This window comes from Bradysia coprophila, chromosome IV (assembly GCF_014529535.1).
Source record: "Bradysia coprophila strain Holo2 chromosome IV, BU_Bcop_v1, whole genome shotgun sequence".
Lineage (NCBI taxonomy): Eukaryota > Metazoa > Arthropoda > Insecta > Diptera > Sciaridae > Bradysia > Bradysia coprophila.
In genome coordinates, this window is record NC_050738.1 from 14,057,214 (window position 1) to 14,083,163 (window position 25,950).

General features: G+C 33.1%; 2 protein-coding genes across 7 annotated transcripts in view; one reads left to right on the forward strand and one right to left on the reverse strand.

Moving 5' to 3' along the window:
• LOC119066665 (neural cell adhesion molecule 1-like) overlaps positions 1-21,707 on the reverse strand; it is a 69,289-nt gene extending 47,582 nt beyond the window's left edge. Inside the window, exons 1-3 of one of the 6 annotated variants that reach the window (XM_037169247.1) lie at positions 21,162-21,707; positions 19,204-19,412; positions 4,990-4,992 (exon numbers count right to left, since the gene is read on the reverse strand). In XM_037169247.1, the coding sequence (XP_037025142.1) occupies positions 4,990-4,992; positions 19,204-19,288 (88 nt within the window). In that variant the 5' untranslated portion in view covers positions 19,289-19,412; positions 21,162-21,707. The remainder of the gene's footprint in view (positions 1-4,989; positions 4,993-19,203; positions 19,413-21,161) is intronic. The other 5 variants (XM_037169249.1, XM_037169248.1, XM_037169246.1 and 2 more) reach the window with 5 other exon arrangements.
• Positions 8,452-9,548, forward strand: LOC119066666. Its single transcript, XM_037169251.1, has 2 exons — positions 8,452-8,520; positions 8,575-9,548. The coding sequence occupies exons 1-2, from the start codon at positions 8,479-8,481 to the stop codon at positions 9,496-9,498; spliced, it is 966 nt and encodes a 321-aa protein (XP_037025146.1). The 5' UTR covers positions 8,452-8,478; the 3' UTR covers positions 9,499-9,548.
• Positions 21,708-25,950: the final 4,243 nt, after the last annotated feature.

The following is a 25,950-nucleotide window of genomic DNA, read 5'->3' on the forward strand; positions in this document are numbered from 1 at the left end:
TGAATGCAAATTTTTTGCATGTGAATTACTGTTGACTTGTTCGATTCAGAAAAAAAAGTTACATTTGCCAAAACAAACATTCCGAGCAGATACGCAAAGTAATATTATCACGTTATGTAAAATAAAATAAGAAAAAAAATCGAAAATCTGCAACTTTTTTCAACAATCATTCATTCAAATTTTTATAAATTTAAGTCGAAAATTGAATTTTCTTTTCATCATATCTTTTGGAATCTGGATTTAGATGCAAAAAAAAAACTCAACTTTCTCAACTTAATAAAAAAATCCGAAAAAGATGGATGGAGGATTACTGGAAATGCATTTAATATCGATAAATTCACTGGTTTTTAATGTTCTTTTTTTTCTATACTATACTTAGATTTCGAATATGATGGAAATGATGGATGGAAGGGTAAATAAAACACTTGCAAGTTAAACTAATAGAAGATAAACTATTTGCAAGTACAAGTAAGTAAGAACTTTCTTTCCTGTAAATATTTTAGATACATGAAACTTTCTTCATTTACATCAAAAGCGTAAATCAAATATTTGTAACTTTTGTTAAGTAAATGAAACGACTAACGACTTATCTGTTAGGAGTCAGAATTATACAAAAATGGATTCAAAGACTCTGTTTCTTTTTCGAAATGTTTAACCTCTTCCTCTCCGCCCTCATATTTTCTGTAGGAATACTATTCATTGCACTGCTTTGAAAATGCCTTCTATAGAATTATCGCCAAGTCCATTTGCATCAATACATTTAGCTACATTTTGTCCATCAGCCGAGAAATATGATTCATTAAAACATTAAATGGGTAAAAGTGTTGTTCGTTAAATATAATTGGCGATAATCCGCTTGCCATTTAAAATATCAACGGTTTCGATTTACTTTGTCTATTCCGGCTTCACAGTTGACTAATTTGCAATTAAAATTTAAAATCAATTCATTAAATTCTAAATTAATATTTATGGTACGTTGTGCAATAGCAGAAATGTTAATTGTTTTAAAATTAAATTAAATTCAGTTTTCGTTTCATATCCACTAAACCAATAAAAAACCGAGTGCATAAGCAAGAGTAACTTATTCCCTGTCGGCCACAAATAAATAGAAATAAAAAAAAAATTGAATCTGCAATACAAACCCGGCATACAACACATAAATGCAATCGTTAACCAAAATAACCAGAAAGTTATTTGAAAATTATGTTGCTCTATAATTTAACTACGTCTATCCGGGCATGTATGGTTGTCTATGCACTCTATATACGATTTTCGCAACATATAAATACATTATCCTTGCTGCTCACGAAATTTCTACAACCACTACCGGGAACCAGTGAATGGTTTGTGGTTTTATTTTATAAATGTTACGGTCCTAACCGTGTAATGTACACTTTACTTTGTTTACGATACAAATGAGTGTAGCAAAGAGGAGGTGGTGGCGGTATGTTAGTATATCATTTCGAAAATCTCATTTGGAACAACTCGGTAAAAATTCTAATTTAACAAAATTTTCGAACTTTGAGCGAACCTCACAAACTAAATTATTTATTTAAAAAAATGCTGGATTGCATCCATGGTAGGAGGAGTGTTTTTTTTTTTGGTTTTAGCATTCATGCCCAAATCGTTTAAATGCAACCAGATTATAGTAGTTTCACATTCAATTTCAGTCACAAAACAGATTCTATAAAATGCAATTCACTCAACCGAAATTTTCAAACGCTTTTGTAATACTTAAATATCCGAAATATCACCAGAGTAACGACAATGAATATTTGTATTTTAACTGGTCAGTCGAATATACACAAACATTGTATATACGCAGAAATCAAATTGAAAATATACCATAAGCTCTGTTTATTTGGGCTACAATTCCGCTTTATAAACAAAACTATTTCGCTGATGCACGGTGTTTAATAAAACAAAAGCCAAAATTTATATATAAAAAAAAAGTTGAACGAAACGCTAAATTTCCCAGCACAAAAAAAAGCAAACAAACAAACAATACCAACCAGAATGATGAATTTCTTGCATGTGCTAGCATCAGCCTTTACCCAAACCACATAAAAATGATGAATAACTATGGCAATTTATACCTGATTTTTTTATTGTGCGTCCTACCTACCCATATGTTTCGTGGCGAGAGCAATTTGTTCCGAGATATGAAATGTATAAATTATATTTTGATATGCGAGATTTGGTGCAAACCATTTCATCGTTGCACTACACAGACTTTTTAATGGGAAAAAATCTTGTGCATTGCGATATGGTAGGTAAAATTTAATGGAAAATTTACGGTATTTTGAATCCTTGATTCCGATACACTTGTGAAGGATTAAATGTATTGATCGAGCCTGTTTAGATTTACAGGTGTTTGGTTCCAAATAAAAACGATACTAATGAATGACGCAATTAAATATTCCAACTTTATTGATTTGCTGCATATGTGAGACTGCTTGTTAGTGAATAGTGATTCGCTTATTTGACGAAATATTGAAACCATTTTTGTTATTTTACATTTTTAATAGGCCCTGTTCCATGCTCAGCCTAGAATATCGTCACATACTAACAAACAGGCACGCAGGGTCGGGTCAACAAGCTAGTGAATTTTCAAAGTAGGTCAGTGTTATCCAGGTTATCCAGTCCAAAGGTTTTGTGAAAAGTATCGAAAGTCGTAAACCGAACGACTCGTAGTTTCAGAGCTATTATTTTCACAGTATTCGATTCTATGCAATCCTTAAAAAATCCTTTAAGGTTTAAGAAAATTCTTAAAAATTAGAGAGAGAAAAACGAAAATGAAATTTTGTTTTAGAAAATCCTTTTGCAACCAAAATGCACGACTATCTGCCACTTGGTGTTAATATTGCTTAGCAATGTCCAGCTGTAAATATTATTGTTTTCAGCATGATCTCACCCTGTAATACATTTAAAAAAAAAGCTAAAGTCACCCTTGGTCGTCGCATATAATATTTAGAAATGAAATTTTCTGTGGCAATTCGCCAAACACTATCTGAATATAGTAGCAGAGCAGAGCTATAATAGAAAAGTTGATTTAGCATTTGACTTTTTCGGTGGGTTAGTAATAACTCACTCGATATATGCATAATGGGTCCAAGAGACTTTGACTCAAATAATATCATGGAATTTCATCCATACAATTTTATAATAAGAAAATGGATTCGGAGTCAGAGAAGCTTTGTTGGTGTAACATTTATATTGAGTTCGGTTCTAAATAGGGGAATTGGTTCGGTGTTCGGTTGGATTTACACTGAATTAGCGAAATTAAATTTTGAATCGTAATTTTGCCGGAAAGCATCATGAATTTTGGCAGACTTTAACAAAGAAAAACCTAGAACGACAAAATTGGCAAAAAATTATCAGATTTATGTTTTTATGCCACTCAGCATCATAATAATATGCAAAATTTGCTGACTTTAGATGTCTTTGTGACATAAAACAATATATGCAACTCAATGCACAGTACATAATTACACATCTAGAGCCTAATAAAGTACTTTGCACCTCTATTACATAGATAACTATTTCGAATATGTTTGTCTGGGATGATTCATGCGTGCGAAATGATTTTGTTGTACTTCAAATTTAATGGACAATAGAAAATAGTCTTTGGAAAGTTTCCAATCGGAAAAGCTGAGATCGTACCTACACTTTATATTATAGAACTAGCTAACTGCATCGCGAAAATGTATGCTACACTAAGACTATATTCTTTTAACCTCGTAAGACAATCTCTGTTTAAATATAGCAGAAATCATGTTTAAAAAAATGAAGTAAAAGTTTTAAAATCAAATTCTAGGGATTCCACCACTCACTTTTCTCATTTTTTCCAACTATTTTCAACATCTGACATCTGCAAAAGTAAGGAACTACTCACTTTTTTTTAAATCAATGGAAATAGATTGGAAATCATGTTCAAATTCTAAAATTTGGCCTACGGCCGGCGCTTGAAACCTTCCTTTTTTCTACTGTTTTAGTACCTTTACAATAACATTATACAAGAGCTTTCTCTAGAGTACACAGAAACTTTGCGTCGGCCCCAATCTATTAAAATGATGATCCACTTCTTATGTTTGCACACTTTAGTAGAGATATGAGATGAGCGTATACGTAAGTCCACTAAGAATTTGCACCCTTGGAAAATTGTTTATCAATAGCCTATTTTTAACAATGATTTGGACTTTCTTGCTTTGAGTGGCTTTTCCTCAAATTCGCAAAAAAGACGCTCTGAATAGGTAGACCACCTTAAATGCAGTTCGACCTGAAATTTCAAGTATGAATAGGTCTAGGTCTAGGAAAAAGAATCTGACCTCAAACCCGTTAGGTCAAGTTTCAGGTTTCAGGTTTGACAAAAGAGTTTAAAAAATATTTTATATTTTTGAATATTTACTGACTTATATCTTCCTAGCTTATAACGTAAGCACCCCAAGTCATTTGCGTAAAACTATTTGGATTAGTCATTTTAAAGTTATCTGCGTTTCTAATGATTTGTGGCTTCAGACCCAATAAACTTACTCATGGAATAACGTCTTACCACGCGTAAAATAGGGTCCAAAGTACCTAAAAACACACTTTTTCATCAACTTTTTAATCAGAAAATCAACTATTTTTAGCAACTATTTTCGTCACTTTTACTCACTTCTCCACTTGGAATTCCGTGGAATCCCTGAATTTCTCAAAAACACTTAGATCAAATGAAGTAATAGATCCAATATACTTAAACGGATTTCTCATCACAGTTTGCATCATCCCCATCCTCATCCAACAAATGATCAGATGCCGGAAATGATGTAAATGATACTTTTAAAAAAATCCACAAAAATATGAACCATTTTTTTTGCGAGATTCTACTGATATTGCCTTTTACTCGACTATAATCATCTGCGAAAGTAAACATAGTACTCCCATTTTACCACTGCAAGAATAATGAACGATTTGATTTATATCCGCAGTAGGACGAATACTATTGACTTGCTTTACATCCATACAATGTAGACGATTTTTCATTAGATATGAACAAATCGCAGATACTCTTCACAAACGGCGTAAATTTACAATCCATCATCTTGCATTAAAAAGATATTAGCGCCATACTTATGTATTGTATTAGCATGTTAGACTTTTATGAAACATAGTGTGGAGTATAAAGTATTATAGCACATAGCATAACGTTAAATAAATCGATAAGTTATCATATTTCACATCAAAGATGCGCCCCTAATATTCATTTTATCGTCAAAATCCGACAGAATTTATTCTCGTTCCATTTTTTTCTTCGACACTTTCAATGATTATAGACAGTAGAGGTCATCAATCTTATGTTTTTGTTTTGTTTAATACTCAAAAGAGATTATAATGTGATTATGTATTCAAAACAGGAGTTTTTTTTCAGTTACACATCTGTATGATCAGCTAAAAAAATTGATTTGTTTTCCGTGAACGTGCAAGGGCTGCAAGGATGGTTCGATGGAAATTTATTAGAAATTTAAGGTGTAACGTATGCTAGTGGTTTCATCCCCTATTAATTATTTTAATTTATTGACACGGTCATCAAAGTATAACTCGACACCAATCATGTAAATTAGCTTCCTGTTTAATCATGCATAACATTATATTACTCCTATAGTTACTCTGCTCCTACGGTTACATATGCCATACACCACACCATCCATATTATGATGTGGCATTAGTTCCAATATGCTTCAATAACGCTGCATATATAGAATTGGTGGTTGGTGTGGTTAAGTATATTTCAGATATCTACGTAAAACACTAAACGAGTCTTGGGAAATTTAATATTGCAGAACGTGTCTTTGTACCGAAATATATCCATTAAGTGCTTTATAATAAATTAGGTAGAAATTCAAACAAAGAGGCTTGAGTTAATAAATTTATGGCTGTAAGGACAGCGTACACTTTTCGAAAGCGCTTGTTTCGTGTGGTTAATTATATGATTCGACTAAAATGGATTTTAATTAACATGTACGTTGCTCGTTTGGAGATGCATATTATTAAATTGCAACTGAAGCGGACAGTCTGACAGTTTTCAATTTAATTTTAGACATAAACTACCCAAACTTTCGTGATTGTTTGACAGATGTTTTTATTTAATATTTTATACAACCGAAGTGCGGTAAATCAATGAAAACGATTAACAGATTTTCACAAGCCACATACATGTTCTGTTAAATGTTTACACAAAATAACTGACTTCCTTCCGACTGTTAGCAAATATCCGGATTTCCAGTGTTAAACCGGATCACTTGTCAACTTTAAATTACTTTATGCGTCAAAAGACATTGTTTTTCTTCGTGCCACTATTTGGAAATTGATTTTTTTGCCTTCAAAAGCAGAAAAACTTTTCTGCTGAGAATATGGACTAGAGGTGTTAAACCATGTTACAACGTAAGTTTTAGTTTGCAATTCCAAGAACCGAAAAAATTTTATTATTCAACACACGTTTAACAAAAGAGAAGAGAAAATAACATAAAAAACCTTTGTGTGATCAGGGCTAAATTAAATAAACATACCTCCAGTTTTCACTTAAACCGCACAAAACTTTTTTCTGTTGGGGTTTTTTTTATTCCCTTCTGCTTCTATTTTTACACCACACTACATTACAAGTTTACGAGAAACTTTACAAAATTCGTTTATTTATTTTTTATGAGACTCTGTACACCAATTTTTCAAGTATTTTACTTCATACAAATATGACACTATGTATACGGAAAGCATAGTGTCACCTTTTCTTTTATAAAATAAAATAGAAAAAACAAGAGTTTTTCCCGACCATCCAACAGTCGCCTCAACCATACACCATCCACATTAAGCGTATATATTATAGATATGTCGTCGTCTCATTCAACAAAACTTACTGTCACAAGGATAAGAATTTTACAAATTCAGTTCACGTTATCATCTGTCGGTTTTTCAGCTTATGGTGAATTACATATCGTTTCATCGTATCTATCAAAATAATAGTCACGAATGTGAAAACGCACAAAGCAGAGGACATTGATGGGTTGTGAAGGGAAATTAGCTTTGGCTAAAGTCATTTGACTTTTATTTACTCTGGATTTTGGAAAAAGGGATGAAGAAGAAGAAAAAAAAGAAAAGTTGTATGCGGGAGGAATGTTCATCGTTCATGTGGATTTTAGCTGAATAAATTGCAAAACGATAATTTATTTTCGATTTTAGACTTCATCAATTTGTGCTTTTTCATGCATTGTAATGTTTAGTTGTAAATTCTTATTGATTACACCATCGAATGAACGAATAAATGTTTTAAATTTGTAACGACATTTCTCTGAATTTTCGTTGTTGCAAAATGTAGAAAATGGATACAGGTAGTACAGGCTGAGATGAAGCAATATTCAGGATTTTTGGTTGGTTTGAATTGGTTGCAAAACTCGTAAAGGGAAAATGTTTTTTGAAACAACCTTTTCAACTACTTCAAAGTGGTATCGACGAATCTCGCGCAGAGAGATTCCTACTCTAGAATAGAATTTCGCGCCCATTTCAAATGTTCGTAATTTTGGAAATTGTGCGAACTGGGTGTTGAAGTGTTTTGCAAGAATCTAAAAATTGGAAATAGGTGCGAACTCGATGTGTCCAGAGAAAGTGAAAATTGGAAATGGATCCGAATTCGATGTGACACCCCACACGACCATGTACGTTTCGTGTACCTCGAGAAATTTCTGTAAGAAAAGTATAAGTTTTTAGTCTTTTTTCGGTTAAAAACTTCAACAGTACATATCTCAGTGTGGATGAATTTTAAACCCAATAAGACAGTATTTGCCCCAGAAGTACATACAATTACCTTTCTAATGACACTTCGCACGACCCTGTACGGCTCGTGTAACTGGAGAATTTTTGAAAAATATGAAGTGGTTGCGAACTCTATGTAAAGTGTTTCCAGAGAAAATAAAAATTATAAATGAGGGCGAACTCGGTGTAGTGTTTTCCAAAAAAGAGAGTGTTTTCCGTGAAAGTTGGAAGTTCGAGAAAGCTATACCGAAAATAGAAAAGTTTCTTTTTACAGTCAATTCTTTCCAATTTTTAGTTTCTCGGAAAGCGCTCAACATCGAGTTCGCACCCGTTTCCACTCCAGGTCGCGAAATTTTACTAAGAGAATATTACAGATTATAAAAAGTCCAGAACTACCAATTCCTGCTGACATTAATATTGATCTACAATCAATAATAAAATTTAGGCATTCACTACTCTTGATTTCACAGTCACTGAATGTATTATGCTAAAAATACAGATGAAGTCTCACCTTACTAAGTCGCAATATCGTGAAACATGAGAATAAAGTTTTTTCAATAAAATAAAAAATCGTGGACACGAAAACCCTTTTTAAATATTTCGATTTTTAACCTGTTTTATTGAGTATTATAAAAGTAAGAAACATTTAATAAAATTGCAAATATATTGTTATATCACGATAGAGGCACTACAATGAAGTTAAAGCTATTGCTTTTGTTTGCGTTCTTCTACGAGGTACAATAGAATTCTCTGACCTTCTCATTTTCTAATTTACGTTTGTTGATCTAGACCGTAGATGCGCATTCAGAGATGATATTTTCCATTCCAAATAAATGTGTTGCCAAAAATTTGCAAAAATCTTTTGACGGGGCTGGATCAGTGGCCAAAACGTATCCTGGGACAACCTACCAAGTCGGTGAAACATTGATGACATCATGGAAAATATTAATAGACAAAGTGGGAACGTTAAGTAAAAGCAATTCAACAATTTTATCAACATCCTCGGCTGAATTATTAGAGTCAATGAGTATGTTGAATAAATTTGGCGTATCAGCAACTAATATTCTACGCGAATGGGCTATAGTTATGCCAACATATTCGAAGGCAAGGGCAAACATTGTCTCGAATCTTTCGGAAAAAATTGGGGAACTGACACAATGCGTCAATCAGGCCATAGAGAAAGAAGCATCGGAAACTATTAAGATTGTAGAGCAATTTCAAAGTCTGGATGGTCAAAGTGATGGTTTGAAAAAAATTGAACCCAAAGCCCTAATCAAAGCAACGCAAATTGTGATAAATATAATAGCTCTTATAGCGGAAACTTCGCTAGACATTTGTGAATTAAAGCCCGATGTTTATGAGGGAGTAGCTGCTGTAATTCTACTATGTCATTCCATTGCAATTGGTTGTACGGGAACGTATACCAATATTGCAGCAGTTTTATATTCGACGTCACTTCAAGAAATAGCCGAAATTCTCAACAATTGTTTACTGGCGCTAACGCCTCTGGTAGAAGGTATGGCCAAGTCGATTAATGCAATGACAGATACTGCAGAAAGTATTTCCGTACTTTTGAAAGATTTTGTTCGGTTAACTAAAAAGTTCAATGATCAGCTGTTTCGTTTTGGTCTTGGATTTTGCAACGAAGATCGAAACAAAAGTATTAAGCTAACAGTCGCCGAAGTTAAACGACAATTATTACGTGGTGATTGATGAAAAATTACTTGTAATTAATAAAGAGATTCGTTTCACTTTTCCTAAATGTCTTAACACTTAACTTTATGCAAAAGTTTAGAATTTCAGCAAATTCTCGAGAAAATTCATTGGCTACAATGAACCATTTGAACCACGTTTGGACAATGTAATCAATCGACCAGTGCCTTCCTAGCATTTATTTCATAAAAATGATTTAACCATTTTCATAGCTCGAAACGCTAATTTCATCAAACTCCCTAACATTGATTGAAATCATCACAACAACAATAGGACGGTTTCTTTTGTTCATAATGAGAACTAAACTAACTTTACATGAATTGTACAGACTTCATTTCCAAATACAGTTTTATGAAAATGCAGGATGAACAATAGTAAGAGTTGACAGCAGGGCCTATTTTAAGGAATTTAATTTCCAAAAATTTCCAAAATTTCACAAAAATTTTTAGACCCGTACGAAGTACGAAGGGGCTTATAGGATTACGATGCCGTGTGTAATTGATGGAATTCGAAGCAGACGGTAAGGGCAAAGTGTTTGCCTATGTTCATAGATGACGAATCCGCAATAAAAATTTGGGCCGTCTGTCCGTCTGTCTGTCACGTCGATATCTTGAGTAAATCAAATCCGATTTCAAAATTTTTTTTCCCTGAAAGATAGTCAAAATAGTGAGGCTAAGTTCGAAGATGGGCGATTTTGGGTCGACCCCTCCCGAGCTGGGGCCCCATAAGTGATTTAACGTTTTCCGAAGATATCTCTGGCCATTTAAAGGCTACACTTGTAAGTGATACGTCAAATGCCAGGTATTTACAATACCGATCGACGAAAAAAATGGAAATTGGATGACCGACTCGTGAGTTAGACCCCTTGGTGTGAACTAGGTACAGGGCGGCAACCCGTTTTTGCTTGAACGTTGGCCAAATTTGAACGGATTTCGATAGATTTTGCTTTATTAGATAGGTATTGACCGTACCAATCAGGGAAAAGTTATTGAAATTCGGTTCACCGGAGCGTGAGCTAGGTCTCTTGGAGTGAGCTTATATGAGGCTACTCGGCCGTAGAGTGAAGGTGGTGTTTTTTGTTAATATCTCGAGTAAAATTTGACCAAATTTCATGAATTTTTTTTTGTTTGAAAGGTACTAACGAATGTTAAGCAGCCATACTACTTTCCACCTCCTAACAAAATGGCCGTCGGCCGCCATTTTGGATTTTTGTAAAAACAATATAAATCGGTGAAAATAATTCTTACAAAGTTATTGATCAGTGGGAAGTGATTGGTTGTGTGTGTGTGGTGTTTCAAGGATCCCAAATATGGATATATATGTATAGTATATTGAGCTATATAACGGTATAGATAGTTATTTTGAGCTATATACTAGCATATTTATCAGTAAATTGTTTATTTATAGGTAAATATAGGTTAATATAGGACTGAGGAAATTGTAGGTCAATTTGAAAGTGTTACGTTTGAAAGGAACATCGTACGGGGCTTCGTAATTGCGCTATGCGCAATTTTTAAGACGTACAAATTTCATAAGAATTTTACTTTACCGACGTTTACGGGAAGAGTAGGGCTACGGACGAACTAGGGTCACGTGCGCAATAGATGTACGGGTTCGTACGGGGCTCAGTCGCAGCAAACGCTCCGACTGTTCTGACGGCTCGTTTTTTCTTTAGATCTCATTCCGAAGTAATCAGTTAAGCTCAAAGACATGAAAAAGAACTAAAAAAGCAGTAAAAACAACATGTACGATGCAATCTGCTGTGTTTTTAGATGAAATGACGAAAAGTGATGGAAAAATTTGAGAATTTTTGGAAATTTAATTTCCTGAAAATAGGCCCTGGTTGACAGTACTGTCAGAAGAACGTTAAACTCTAAATAAACGAGATTAAAAAATAATTGCAGTTAATTAGCAACGATAATTACAAGCAAAACAATTGAATTCGTTTTGGTTGTTCAACTAAGAGTTGGATCTTCATTACTTAAACACTAGTTGACTCCCGTAGGCCCACACACATACTTACAACCTTTTACATATGTTTACACATCTTTCTTGTAACCCTCATAGACACAATTCTAAATCATAAAATTGAAACCATTTGCAGGCTGCCAGACATTTTTCACTATGCAAATAGTTTCTGGCAATTACCTTTCTGCAACGGTGCTGCGAGAAGTGCACTTTCTCATGCCTCATTTGTGTGACGTATGATGGTTCTTTTTTCACTGGCTTAGTAGTGGCTCTACTTTTCGTCACAAGTTACGAAAAGTAATCTACTTTTGACCACTAGTGACGAAAAGTAAACTACGTAACGAGATGGATTAATAGATTGATAAAATTCGGAATAAATTGGCCATGAATGAATCGAATTTATTGAGCTTGTCAGATCACATCTAGTGACAGAAAGAACCTCTTTTCGCAACTTGTTGCATAATTTACTATTTTTAGCAAAATATTTTTGATAGAAACTCCAGTCGAAAAATCGTTTAGACAGAAATTGAGTCATTATGCTTATGATTGCCTGAGTTATTAGTATATTCGTCTCGTCGTCGTCTACATTTATAACAAACTAGTTGTCTCTATATATGGTCAATTCAAAGGAGCATTTTCTCACACAATCCTAGTTTCATAATTCCTTCATGCTTTCTGTAGCGCTAACATAAATATGTACCTACAGTTACAAAGACATATAAAAGATTATTCGTTATCGTTACCCAACTTTGAAAATTCAAAGTTGATTCGTATGTTCGAAGTGATGGTAAGCACCAGACGAATCGAGGTTAGAAATTGAAATATAGTAACAAATCACTTCCAATTACTGCTAGCGTATTTATCTGGAACAAACCTCAATATGCAACGTGTCATTAAGGATCTGATTCATTAACACAGTCACTGGCGCAAACAGCTTCCTAAAGCATTCAATTGAAACGAATATTTATATGACTTGAGCTCTATAACTCCATGGTTATGACAACATAAATACTGTGTATACCTGTTCAAATACATATATACTTACAATTAGAATTACATTCGTATGCTGCATATTTGCAAGCTTGCAATTTAGTGATTTGATATTATTTAGTCGTAAGTTTTGTTCAAACCATGAAATGCAATTTCCTCCATAAATAAATTTCCACCTTCATATAATCTAATTGAGAAACATGTCAAAGGTGGAACATATTATGTTGTTATTTGCAAGACTCTGAGCATCTAGTCATATTATTTTCTATTATGAATTCCCACATATTATAGGTCTGAGTGTTTGGAGTTCCTACCTGACGTTTAATATGTGTAGTAACATTTATACGTGCATGTGAGCTTCAATGCATTTGATGAATAAAATTCTCATGAGAATAGCGTCTAATTCCATACATTATTTGCATGGTGTCTCAACTTTGCATAAATAATTGCTAATATATACGCACATATATGCGGTGCCCAACAAAATTGAGCCTCCCTTCTCTGAGGAATCAATAAACCAATAAGTTTTGATCGATGGTACGGCGTATATGCATATTTTTATTGCATTGCCGTGAATATATCGACATTCAACACTGTATTATACCGAACATAAATTCTGGCATAGTGTGCGATATGCGGGACGTCATTATTATTTACGTAGAGTTCATAAGCCTACATTATTATGTCGATAAGTTGGTCGTTTGCAGCAATACAAGAACAAAAATTTATCTGCCTAGAACGATAATCTCGATGTTAAGCCTCTGGGGTAAATTTGTTTATCTCGATTTATCTGTTCTCGGCAGATAAAATAGCGTCTGCACCTCTGTCCTAAATGTTTATGTACCACGCCTGCCTTCGGCTCGATACATAACTTCAAAATCATCAAAATAGACATTTTAGACAGAGGTGGATAATCTACTAATAAGATACCAGTAAATATGTCACGCGTAACGCTCTCTTGTATATTACACAGACACTGTACACGAGTATATAGCGCTGGTCATATTTACCGGTGTATTAATGTACTTATTAGTAATTATCTGGTCAGGAATGCAGGAAGGATGAAATGACTTTATTAATTACGAAAAAGTTGAACGTAAGCCACAATAAAAGTTGAGAATTTCGCCTCCCCTGTCAAGATAATAACTGAATGTCTTGAAGGTTATTAAACTGAACGAATTCACTGTAATATTTCTAATGAATCCATCTACCGTAAACTCTCTTGTATGCATAACCAAAATTTCCGCCAAATGAGTGTATAGTATAGGTATATACACTATCAACAGAAAACTTTGAAATATTTGACTTCAAATATTTGTTTGTGTACTATCTCAATGGGTTTATTCATTTTATAACGAAATTTATTATAAATTTAAATACTACTAGTCGAGGAATGTAACAACGACGTTGCATAGTTGAACTCGAATCGGGTCATGGAACTAATTAAAAGATGTCTTTGGTGGCGAAAATCAAGGTGATTTAAATTTCCAATTTTGTTCGAGAAAAATCCTTTATTTGTTGCATAGATGTAGCAACGTCGTTGTCGTACCCGAACAATAAAAATAATTCCGATTCTATAATATCATTTAACGATTAAAACCTGATAAGTAGCTAGGATCTACAGTTTAACAAAAAATCAACAACAAACCGTTCCTTATACATCACGATAAAATGAACCAACAATGGAAATATGAACAAAGGGTAAGTACTTTTGCAAATATACATTTCCGTTATCACTAATTTTCCTTTTCCTCATTTTTTGAAAGTAAAAAATCTTTAAACAAAAGGTCAATTTAAAAATTGAATAGAAAGTAAAATATTTATTTTAAAAAAAGTCTGGTTTTTCTTTCTCCTTCGTTTCGTAGAAATTTTTTATTTATTTTCTGCAAATCAATGTGCCTCCATGGTAAGGTGGTGAAAATATCATTCAAGATGTTGCGCACCCACATTGATGAAGTTTGTTTTTCCAAATTTACATGGCACAGAAAAACTGCAAGAGTCATATACGAGATAAATTTCCTCAAAAAACGGCAGATCAGACGGAGTGTCATCTATGGCGTGTAAACAAGGAAAAATGCTTGTGTGTGATGCTACAATACGAGAGATTCGATAGATACTAGAGACACTAGCACCCAGTGCCTATATTCGCGAAAATATTTCAAGAAAATTGTGAAAATTTAAGAAAATTCATGAAAATTGTGAAAATTTGAGAAAATTAATGCAATTTGTGAAAATTCATGAAATTTGCGAAAATTCATGAAATTTGTGAAAATTCATGAAATTTGTGAAAATTCATGAAATTTGTGAAATTTTATGAAATTTGTGAAAATCGTGAAAATTTGAGAAAAATGAAGAAAATATCAGAAAATTCATGAAAAATTGAAAAAAATCGTGGAAAATATCAGAAAATTCGTGAAAATTACTTATTTTTTCATAAAAACTTCTATTCCGTTGTTTTTCTCGTTTTTTTCAATTTTTTCTTAGACTTACAGTTTGTTCTTCTTAAAAAAAAACACAATTTTCGATTTATCTGAGTTTTAAAAGTCATCGATGTTCCCAGGCAATTAAGTGCTTCCCAGTCTATGATGTTTTGGCGTAAAATTTGAATTCGTAAACGGATTTTCAAATTTTGTGGCAAAATATCATTACCTGGAAATATAGATTAGCCATTTTGGAACAGATTTTGCGCGTGCGTTTTAAACCAACGTGAACCTCTTTTTGTGAGGTTCAAAAGACCGCATTTACTAAATATCCATCGAATAATTAGTAGGTCTACGAAAAAAATTTGAAAAAACAGGAAAGAAAACAGCGAAATCGAAGATTTCATGAAAAATCGACTTTGACGATTTTTTCAGCCCATCCTGTATTTTACACAAACTAATTTTTTATCTTTTCGGGTTCTCGTGATATTCCATAAAAAACGTGAAAACGCCAAAAGTTATTGCGCAGGATCTTAGCCTTAACCCTAACTTTTCTTCATCAGGATACTAAACTCTACCGAAAAACACGTTAACATGCTCCGGACCTCAGTTTGACACAGACCCCATAGACTAAATGTTAATTAAACTGAGTGTTTGAAGATTTTCTAAAAGTTCTCTTGTTTATTCGTTTTTACTATTATGAAAATTCGTGAAAATTCATAAAAATGCACGAAAATTTTTGAAAACTCAAGAAAATCTGTGAAAATTTAAGAAAATTAAGAAAATATTTTCGCGAATATAGGCACTGGTATGATCATTCATCTTTAATAAGAGCAGATACCGTTGTGAGGAGTTGTCAATTAGCTCAACAAATGCCAAATCACAGCGAATACTACATAATCCTTTCATTTTCTTGCACTGGGGTCAAGTTTTTACAGAAAGAGGGAGATAAATTGATAATGCGTACATTGTGCAAAAGTAAACGGTTGAGGTGGATTCCCTGATAGAGGTTTAACCTAGTTTTACAATGATACCCCACTTGCCATAGAAGTGACATTTTCGAGATACTTTTCTTGGGTACAAAATGCTTTCCTTCACTCGAAAGCAAAATATTAATTTTTAGAAAAATACACGAATTATGCTGTTTTTGATTAAACAATCGCTAGGTGCGAAATAGTACATTGAATGACAAGGGGCGAAAGTAAAAAAATTCAACCGTGTGCGAGAGTTGGAGCCCGCGCCGAAGGCAAGGGCTCTAATCGCACAGGTTGAATTTTTTTACTTTTGGCCCGAGTCGTTCATACTATTTTTTTTGATACCAACATTGAAAATTGATACGTATCGCAAACATCGCAACAAAATGTTGACATAAAAAGGCATTTAGCCAGAAAATGCGGGGGTCCAGGGGGCGGCAGCCCCCTGGTATATGAAAAATTTAATAATTTAGCCATCACAACAATAACACACACAAAAATTAAGATATAACTAACAAATCATTCAGTAACAAAAAGTATCAACTTTGTATGCTAATTTCAATAAGAACACTGGCGCACAGTGTTTTACAATTTTGATCAAAGTATTCTGCATAATATGAGCGGATTTTGTTGACAACTCGACTCATTTCTCTCATTTTCTGTGACGTCAGTCACTTTCGCTGTTCGTTCAGTTGCGTTCGCTCTTCGTTAAGTACTTTCTCCCCGTGGGATGCATTTTTTTACTTTCGCCCCTCATATGCGGGGCGAAAGTATCATTTTTCAATGTTGGTATCAAAAAAAATTATTTTTGTTATTTTCGAACAATGGTACAGGACAAGTGAGATATCCACACATGTATGTATGTCCATATAGCCTGTAGCGGCAGTAAATCCCGGACAAAAAACACATTTTTCAATTTTTTTTTCGGAAGTTCGCTACGCAATAAAAGAATATTAAAATTAAACGACTGCGGTTTCAGACTATTGGGTCCAAAAGCTATTATATACAAGTGAACAAAGAGCTCGACAAAGAGTCGTTTTAAAAAATAGCTCAGATGGAGCCGAGTCCACTTTGGACTTTCATCTCGAAGCATGTCGTCAGTTATCGACAGCGACGACAAAAATAAACAGTTGGAGAACTCGAACCACTAGAGCTATTACTATCAAAGAATCATAGAGAATAGCTGCTATGAAAAAGGTATCCGTGACAGGCTGGTACAGTTATACAAATACATCCCACACCATTTCCTTCACAAGCAATGATTTTTTAATAATGTGCACACATTGCAAAATGTATGGTAAAATCATATTAACGGGAAATATTTTGTAAAAAAAATGTGGATCAAACAACGTAACAGATTCGAAATATTACAGGTGATTTGTTTCTCATTAGCGTAACGTTAATGACGACAGTGTCAGCGCAAAAAGTACCAAGATTAATGTTTTTATCTACCTAGGTGAAATAATAGCAGTGAAAAAGTGCTATTATTCCGCCGTCGGTAGATAAAATAGCGTATTCACCTCTGTCCAAATGTTTATTTAGACACTTGGGGTTATAACATTCGCCTTCGGCTCATGCAACAACTCCCCAAGTGTCTAAATAAACATGTGGACAGAGGTGAATAATCTACTAAAAAAGTGTCTGCAGTATATAAAATAACTTTCATCTCCGTAGGTTCATTATTTTATCATTTCGAATTTAAATCGATTATAAAATACCACATCGTAACCGAATCAAATTGTAATCTCGTAGAATAGAAAACGAATTCTGGTGCCGAAATTGTTTTATCAAAACACGAAACCGCTAAATTCATTAATTCATGTTTAGATCGGATAATAACGCTCCTACATCAACTTTGTTGGCTTCATATTGTGACTAATTGTGTAAATAATTTATGTTTTAATCTTCATATGTAAATTATGATTTTAATTGTTAATTACAAAATTTCTTATCGAATTACCATCAATAGATTACAATATTCTATAATATGTATGCCTGGTGTGCAATGTATTGACGACTGGAACGTATATGGAATGCATGGAAAACCCATAAGGTCTAACACCGAACAACTCCAGCTATAGATTTTGTTTTTGAAATAATTTTATGCAAAACAATTTATGCAAATGAAGTCCTCTCATAGCAAATATGTGTCACAATTCAGATTATATGCATAAAACCTCGCTTTAATTATACGTGTGGTTATGTGGATGATGTAAATCTACATAGACAGGAAGATAATATGATTCGGATTCCATAAAACTATGGCGAATTCTCGTGAATCACATTGAATACAAACTGAATTTTGGTGGAGGCAGTGTCAAGACAAGTCTATGGACCAAGCTATAAATCAGGCACCGAAATTTTCGAATGACATAGATTTAGTAGCTAAAATTTGTCTATCTTTGATTATTTGAGATATGTATGGTATGCTGGTAAGTGATGATAAAATGCCTTGTAGTTGTGTTTCGTTTATGTCTGTATTTTATCACCGAAATTTTCGATATTTGAGGCAATTTGCCAGTCTTTATGATGTGGTTGATGAACATTTTCCGACCACAATTTACCATCCACATTTTGTACAGACAAAATAATTGATTTAGCACATGCGAATGAAGCAACTCTTAATTAACTTAACTCTTCTGGCGGTTTTAACGTGTTGAAGTTTGTCTCTGTTATTTACAATTCAATTCGAAAATTTGAATCAAAAACATTTCGAATTGTAGAGTTTCGACGAGAGCTTCTGTTTGAAATTGGTTAATTGAATTGATAATAATCCAAATCGATTTAAATTCGATTTTTGCCGATGAGGTGTCGATGAGTCATTTTCTCAAAACGGTCATGTAAAGAAACAGCCACAAAGTTTATAGCGATTATGGGAAGGAACACGATTGATTGACAAGAAAGAATGGTCTGGGCTAATCAGCTGTTGTCAATTGCAACGACTAAAATAAGCGATGGTCACCGACTAATGTGCTTTTATATAATCAAATATGTGTTCAAAGGATTGAAGTAAAAGATTGTCTATCAAGAACACAGAAGTAGAAACAGATTTAAAGATCATATCGCGATACGCATGCTGTTTCCAAAAGGTTGGACTTTGAAAGGAAGAAAAACTGAACTTTATCGCATTCTAAAAGTTGACATTCCATATATTTGCAGGGTCTGTCCTGCCTTCCTTCATTTTTTAAAAAACATTATGTCATTAAAGAACAAGGACAAAACCTTAATTGAAACTGAAAATCACGGTTTAAACTCCACTACTTTATTGAGGTATATCCGCTACCACAGTTAGATGATAATTACAGAATATTATGTTCAAATACAAATAAACCAGAAAGTAAAACCAAACTTACCTGTTATATGAGCTAATATTACGATGTATATCCACATAATCATGGTCTGATGATACAAAAAATCCATTTTAATTGAGAGCAGCATTTTTTTAATTAAAATTTGTATTTTTAGTTCACAGGATATTTTATAGCAGACAAAGGTTTATTTGTACTTTTTGCGATTTATTTCACACACTGACGAGCTTGGATTACGAATCAAAATATTTTCTCTAAATGAATAGTAAAAATGTATAAATGAATTCACATGTACAACCACTTTTGTACAAACACAAACGATATTTTCTGTGCAATAATAAAAATAGCAAAAAAATAGAGGATCATCCAGCTTCACTTAGCGTGGAGTCTACACAATCTACAGATAAAAATAGAATTAATCAGAGTTTTGATTTTTTTTTATTCTTGTAATTAAATTAAAAAATCCATAAATTGTTTTGTTCTTTCTCGTGAAAGTTCATTTGAAAATAATTCAATTTAGAGTTCGTGCAGCTCGTTCAAAAACTAGAACAATAATTGCATTTGTTGCATTTTTTGTTTGGACATTTTGTTCTACAATTAAGAAAATTTCAAAAGGCAAATATAAGTGGAAACAATGCATTGTTTTTTTTTTATTCCTGGGTATTGCACACAGGACATGTAATAGATAAAAAGTTGAAATTAGAAAATAAGATGAAATGCAACCACGACCTTCAAGCTTTTGAGTCTCTTTATTTCAGATAGTAATGTAGGTCTTTCACATCACTGTACAAATGTCGAATCTGGAATCTATTACTTTATTTGTTTTAAAAGTGTTTTTTAAGACCATATGCAACAAGAGTAGATTTATGTGACTGGTTTGGAGACTTCTATTTCGATGAATGTGACCAAACAAGTCAAAATAACAATATCCGAACCCTAACGTAGTTTCTTTCACTCTCGAAAAGTTTTACCCGCATACGAGTTTAAACGATGCTGTCATTGTGGAAAACAAGTTCACAGAATCTTTTACTTCATAAGTTAAAACATTAATTTTGCTTCATTAGAACTCATCAGCGAGATGTTATTGCTTAAATTTTTGTTGTGGATACCACAGCCGCCTGTTTCTTATCAAAAAATATTCTTTCCGTTCTCTACTCAAGATTTTGGAACATTTCCATTTAATGAGTTTTGCCAATATCCTACACAAATATATTCAAAGAAACTCAACCTTTTCCTATCTATCTGACAAAGAAAAGAGTGGGCATCCGAGACCCAATTATGTCCACATTGATTTAGCTTACATAAACAATGATCGTCCAATTTTGAAAATTATTTTAAATTATAAATCACTTATGTAACATACATGACGAGACCAATGATTGAGTGGAGAGATGGGGTCGAAAAAATACAATAAACGATTTCGTCTTTATATGTTACATACCGAGAAATGAATTGCATCAATTTATTTTAACTTGACGTGAAATAAAATCTTCTAATAAATTATTTACGATATAAGTGGTCCCGTCCAATATTATATAGCTTTTCAAGCCCATTTACACACACATAACGTTCGTATAGAATACTCAACTCGTGTTTAGTTCAAGATAGTATCGGAAAAGATGAATACTTTTACATTATACGTAGATTTTAAAACAAAGCCAACTCAACTAACGGAAATACACTTTTTCACATGGAAGAAGAAAATTGGAGAAAAAAAAGATTAAAACGGAACGGTTGACGACAAAAACGGTTGAGAACAATTTGAAAGAACAAAAAAAATGCAACGTTTCTTTCGGCAAAATGTTATTTACATGGAAATAGAAACTCTACGTCATCTCAACATGAAAGGAAACCTGAAAACTGTTTCGCACTGACTAAGACAAAGACAAATAAATCCAATTTGTGCTTGCATAAAAACGATGTGTACATTTTTGCAGGGCTCTATTTACGATTTCCAAGTCGTGTATGTTGATGAAAAAAAAAAAAAATTAAAACAAAAAAACAATAAATCTCAACTCAATTATGTGCGCACACTGCTCAACTATCACGTCCACACAAATCCACCTACAAAATTTGCAAACTCGTCTATCAGTTAATGTTCATCCTCTAAATTGTTATATATTCATCAAAAGATCTTGAACAAAAAACCCGATTCTATCAACACTGGGTAAACTTAAACACAAAACGCCACATTAAACCTTTTTATTGTTGCATTCACAGTTCATGAACGTTTGAAAATTATAACTGTCAACGCTCAAATATGCACTGCATTTACAAGCGGAAGTGTACGTTACCAACTCGTAAAACAAACTAAATTCAAGAAAATTTATCCGGCGATATATCCCTCACTCAGAAAAAAAAACAATTCGCCCGCCGTTATGTCTGAGCAGTTGAATATTCATTTCATTGATGCTATATTATAAATGAATGGAAATATTTTGTGTATGCGCGGATATATGTTTCAGAAGCTATATACGTTTTATGCTATGTAAGTAGAATGTATGTCAGGAAAACAAAACATAGCCGTGGAATCTAAATAAATATTTTACTTCCAATGCCTGTTCGCGAATTGACAAAAGAATACGAAAACTTCTATCAGAATATGCATTCTAAAAAGTGCAATATCCAATCTGTTATCAGTTTTGTTTTTTGCGCATGTCACGGCGAAATCGTTTCAGGGGTTCAGAGTATAGATGGAGAAATGAAAACAACACGTGACTGTTGTGTCTACAGAGAATACATGATATTATGTAGGTTGATGATAAATTCGAGTTTTCATGATACAATTGAATGGGAATGATTTATGAAAAATGTAAAAAAAAATGATTTTAATAAATATATTCTCAATACCATCAGACCAGAAGGGCAGTTTCTTGATATAATTTTTTGCACAAAAGATTTTCATCTTGTTCGAAAAACTCAAAAATCTATTTGACGTCAGTTTTTGAAAAGATAAATTCGTAACCGAGCTTTGTTTTCACGCGTGCGGTATGCATACCCTACCCATATATTCTCCGTGGTCTGAATAGTCCTATTTTCTCCACACAAAAGCAAGGACAAAATGACAACCCAGGCGACAGAATGTCTATTTTCTCAATATATTTCCTCTACATCTTTGTTTTTATCTATAGGAAAATATGTTAGACTGAATTGATGTTCCGTGGATAAATACGGCAACACTTTCGCTCTTGCTGGAATGGAATATACTCTTTTGTCAGATGACGTAATAATGTTTGAAGTTTGTTTTTTAGAAGCTATTTGTTCAACGAGGGAAAAGAAGATAAGAATTGCATCTCGATGGTGTTGTTCGAAACCAGAGCTAGGCGAGGGCCACTCACGCCACACCCGAGAAAATTCAATTTTCAACTTTTTCCTCGATGTAAACAAATGGTATTGTCTTTTCAATGCATTTTAGGGTTCAAAACATGAAATTCAATTAAATTTCACACAATTATGTGCCGCTGGATATATGCCTGTTTTATTTATTTTAAAAACAGCAGCAATTATGTCATTTTTTTCAGTGCTAGTTTTTCATTGAATTTCGCTCATAATGCCTCTTGGTACTTTTGAACTCTAGTTTATGAAGTGTTTCATTTCGTAACGCTTTTACCTCTAATTAGCTTAAAGTTGACAATCAGCATTTAAATGTGAGTCATATTTAGGGTGTCATTTAAAAGTTGAAAAAGGTTTTCTTAGTTTAACTTCACATTGTAAATACAATCGTTAAACCGAACTAGTGTGCATACGTTATTTTGCACATACAATTCCAAATGGGACCAGCTGGTGCAAAATAACGTATGCACACCAGTTCGGTTTAGCGATTGTATGTTTATTTGAAATTTTATTTATAAATTGAAGGGGATTTTAACTTGTTACAGACAGACGGCAAGCATATGACCAGTATTATTATTGGGTATGTTACTTCCATCGATCAAAGTATTCTTAATCAGTTGATTTAAAATCTGAAGTACAAGATTGACATTTTTTTAACATGTATTTTACTATATAAAGGACCATATTACCTAGATCTTGTCACTTTTGTCGTCGTTATCGATAACATATAAATAGCTGCAAGTAACAGGCTACGATGTGCCCTAAGTCACATTCAAATCACCATAAAAAATGTAAGTTCCTTAAAAAACCAAATTTACTAGCGAATAAATCCATGTTTGACCACATCAACTTAAAAGAAGTTGCTAAAATATCCAGATAATATTTTTGAATAATGTTTTAAAATTAAATTTTGATAACGCTTTATCGACGGTTTAAATTCATCAGCGGTGACCGTTCTGATAACCTAATAACTTTCATAAAATGATTACGTTAAACAGTAAGTTTTCGCAACATTATCACTTCCATAAAAAATATAAATTGAATTTGATGTTGAAATACATGGTGGCCGTCGTCATACATCCGTATCCGTAGATTTACATAAACTGGCATTTCAAAGTTGATCTAAAATCATTAATTTGACCAAAATGAATGACACTTATTTGAGACAGGAGATCTTTGAAATAATAATAAGCCTCTAAAACCAAATCAAACACATTCCACAAATAAAGCATGTTCAAATTTACATTAAACGATCGCTGAATCAGGGCCTGTTATTGGCATTAATAAAATTTACCAAAATTTACCGGTATTTACTGAAATTTCCGAAAATCAGATTAGGTAAACATTCGGCAATTTTCAGTTGTCGATAAATTTTGATAAATTTACAGTAAATTCCATAAATTAACATTAATAAAGCAATCATTCAGCCGAATTCACTCATACAAACAAAACTGGCTATGCTTACTTATATTACTGATACTGATGTGCTGAATGGAAAAAGTTGTGGATTGCGTCACATTCCCTTAATAACGCGAGACCATTATCACTTTTTTTTTGTCAAATATTTGAATATGAATTTGAATATCTTAAGAGTCATTTTGCGAAAAATTCTTAAAAACTTTGGTTATCAATATCTCCGGATGATTTCGATGAAGCTAAGTTGTTCTTTCGTCAGAATTTAATCTGATCTGTTCCCATGCCGCGCCGTAGAATATCAGAAATATTGACAATTAACTAATTTTTATTGTAAAAAAGTGATTTTACGGAAGCACTGTTTTTGATGCAGTAGCTGACCAGGAAAAAACGTGTGTTTCTATAGGTATAGACTGACCATGTCTGTTGCAATAGCTGACCATTACAAAATTAAAAATTTTATTACATTTTTCGTAATAACTTCACATTTTTCGACACATTTTCACCCTTATTTCGCTGATATTAACCATATTCAATGATAAAAACACAAAATATCAACGAATTTTAATCAAATCATTTTGTACACATGGAAGGTGAATTTGTCACATGAAGAAAAATGTACGGAATTTGGTGCGGAAACTACACAAACTTGGCATATTTTGGCAGTGTTTTGACCACCATGTAATTAATCAAATATTAATTTTTTAACACTTTTGATGTTATTAATATTAATTGCTGAACTATTTACTACCTCAAAACACCAAAACATTGTCCATTAATAAATCTTTTGTCAATAAAAACCCTAATTTATGCCTCACCGATCTTACGCTTTTCTTAAGAAATGTAAATTTTTTTACTGAGATGGTGCACTGGTTCCATTTTATGTTTATATCAAATAAGCTAAACATAATAATCCCATGATTTTCATGACAAAATTAACCTATTAATTAATTAATTAATTATTTTCCAAAACTCATAAAATATGCAACAGGTCAGTTACTCCTGCACGGTCAGCTACTACATCACTTAACTTATACATGACTTTATCGTTCGCAATAAATATTCCACAAATATGTTGCTCAGAATTGGCCGACAGTTTCGCAAAGTGACTCCTAATGTGTTTCTTTGATAGATAATTATGTAAAATAATGACAGTCACCATACGAAGATGTAATTGAAATAAAATAAAATTTCAGAATGGCTGTAAATCAACTGAAATTCAGTGTATGCATATCATTGGTTTTTCTATTCCATATTGTGCAATCGATTGACAGGGAATGTGGAGTTGTAAAGGATATCAATGTCCCACTTATATATAACGGACAGACAGTTCGTAGAGGTGATTGGCCTTTTCTTGCTGCTATATTTAACAAAAATAGAGGATTCATTTGTGGAGGTACCCTGTTAACAAGGAATCATGTCCTTACAGGTAAGCAATCATACAATCTCAATTAATTTGATGCTAAGCTTTAAACATTATTTTAGCGGCGCATTGTATTGAATTGAAAGGTGAAGCAACTATATATATATATACACCTGAAGACATTACAGTTCGTTTAGGAGCCCATAACATTACATTCGAGAGCGAAACAGGTGCTGTCAATAGGAATGTATCTGACATATATGTTCATTCTGACTGGGATCAATATGATTCCTCTTTCGATGCTGATGCGGCAATTTTATTTTTGAGTATCGATGTACCTTTTACGCGTTACATTCAACCCATTTGTTTGCCCTTTGACGATGATATCACAATTTTAAATACCTATGAAGGTCATATAGTTGGCTGGTCCTATTCGACAGACGAAGAAAATGGAGCGAGAGAAGGGGTGATCAGAGTCTTACGATTCTCGAAACATTCGTAACTTGACACACCTTATGGTATTTTATAAATGAAACTGTCAAATTCGGCATTGTTAGTGATACGAATGCTACCAGAATCTACGCCCTGATCTGATGTGTAATTTGCTCCAAATGTTCAAACGGACTGCAATGAGTTTAAAACAACAGTAAAAATAAACAATACAATCGAATGCATAGCTTAGC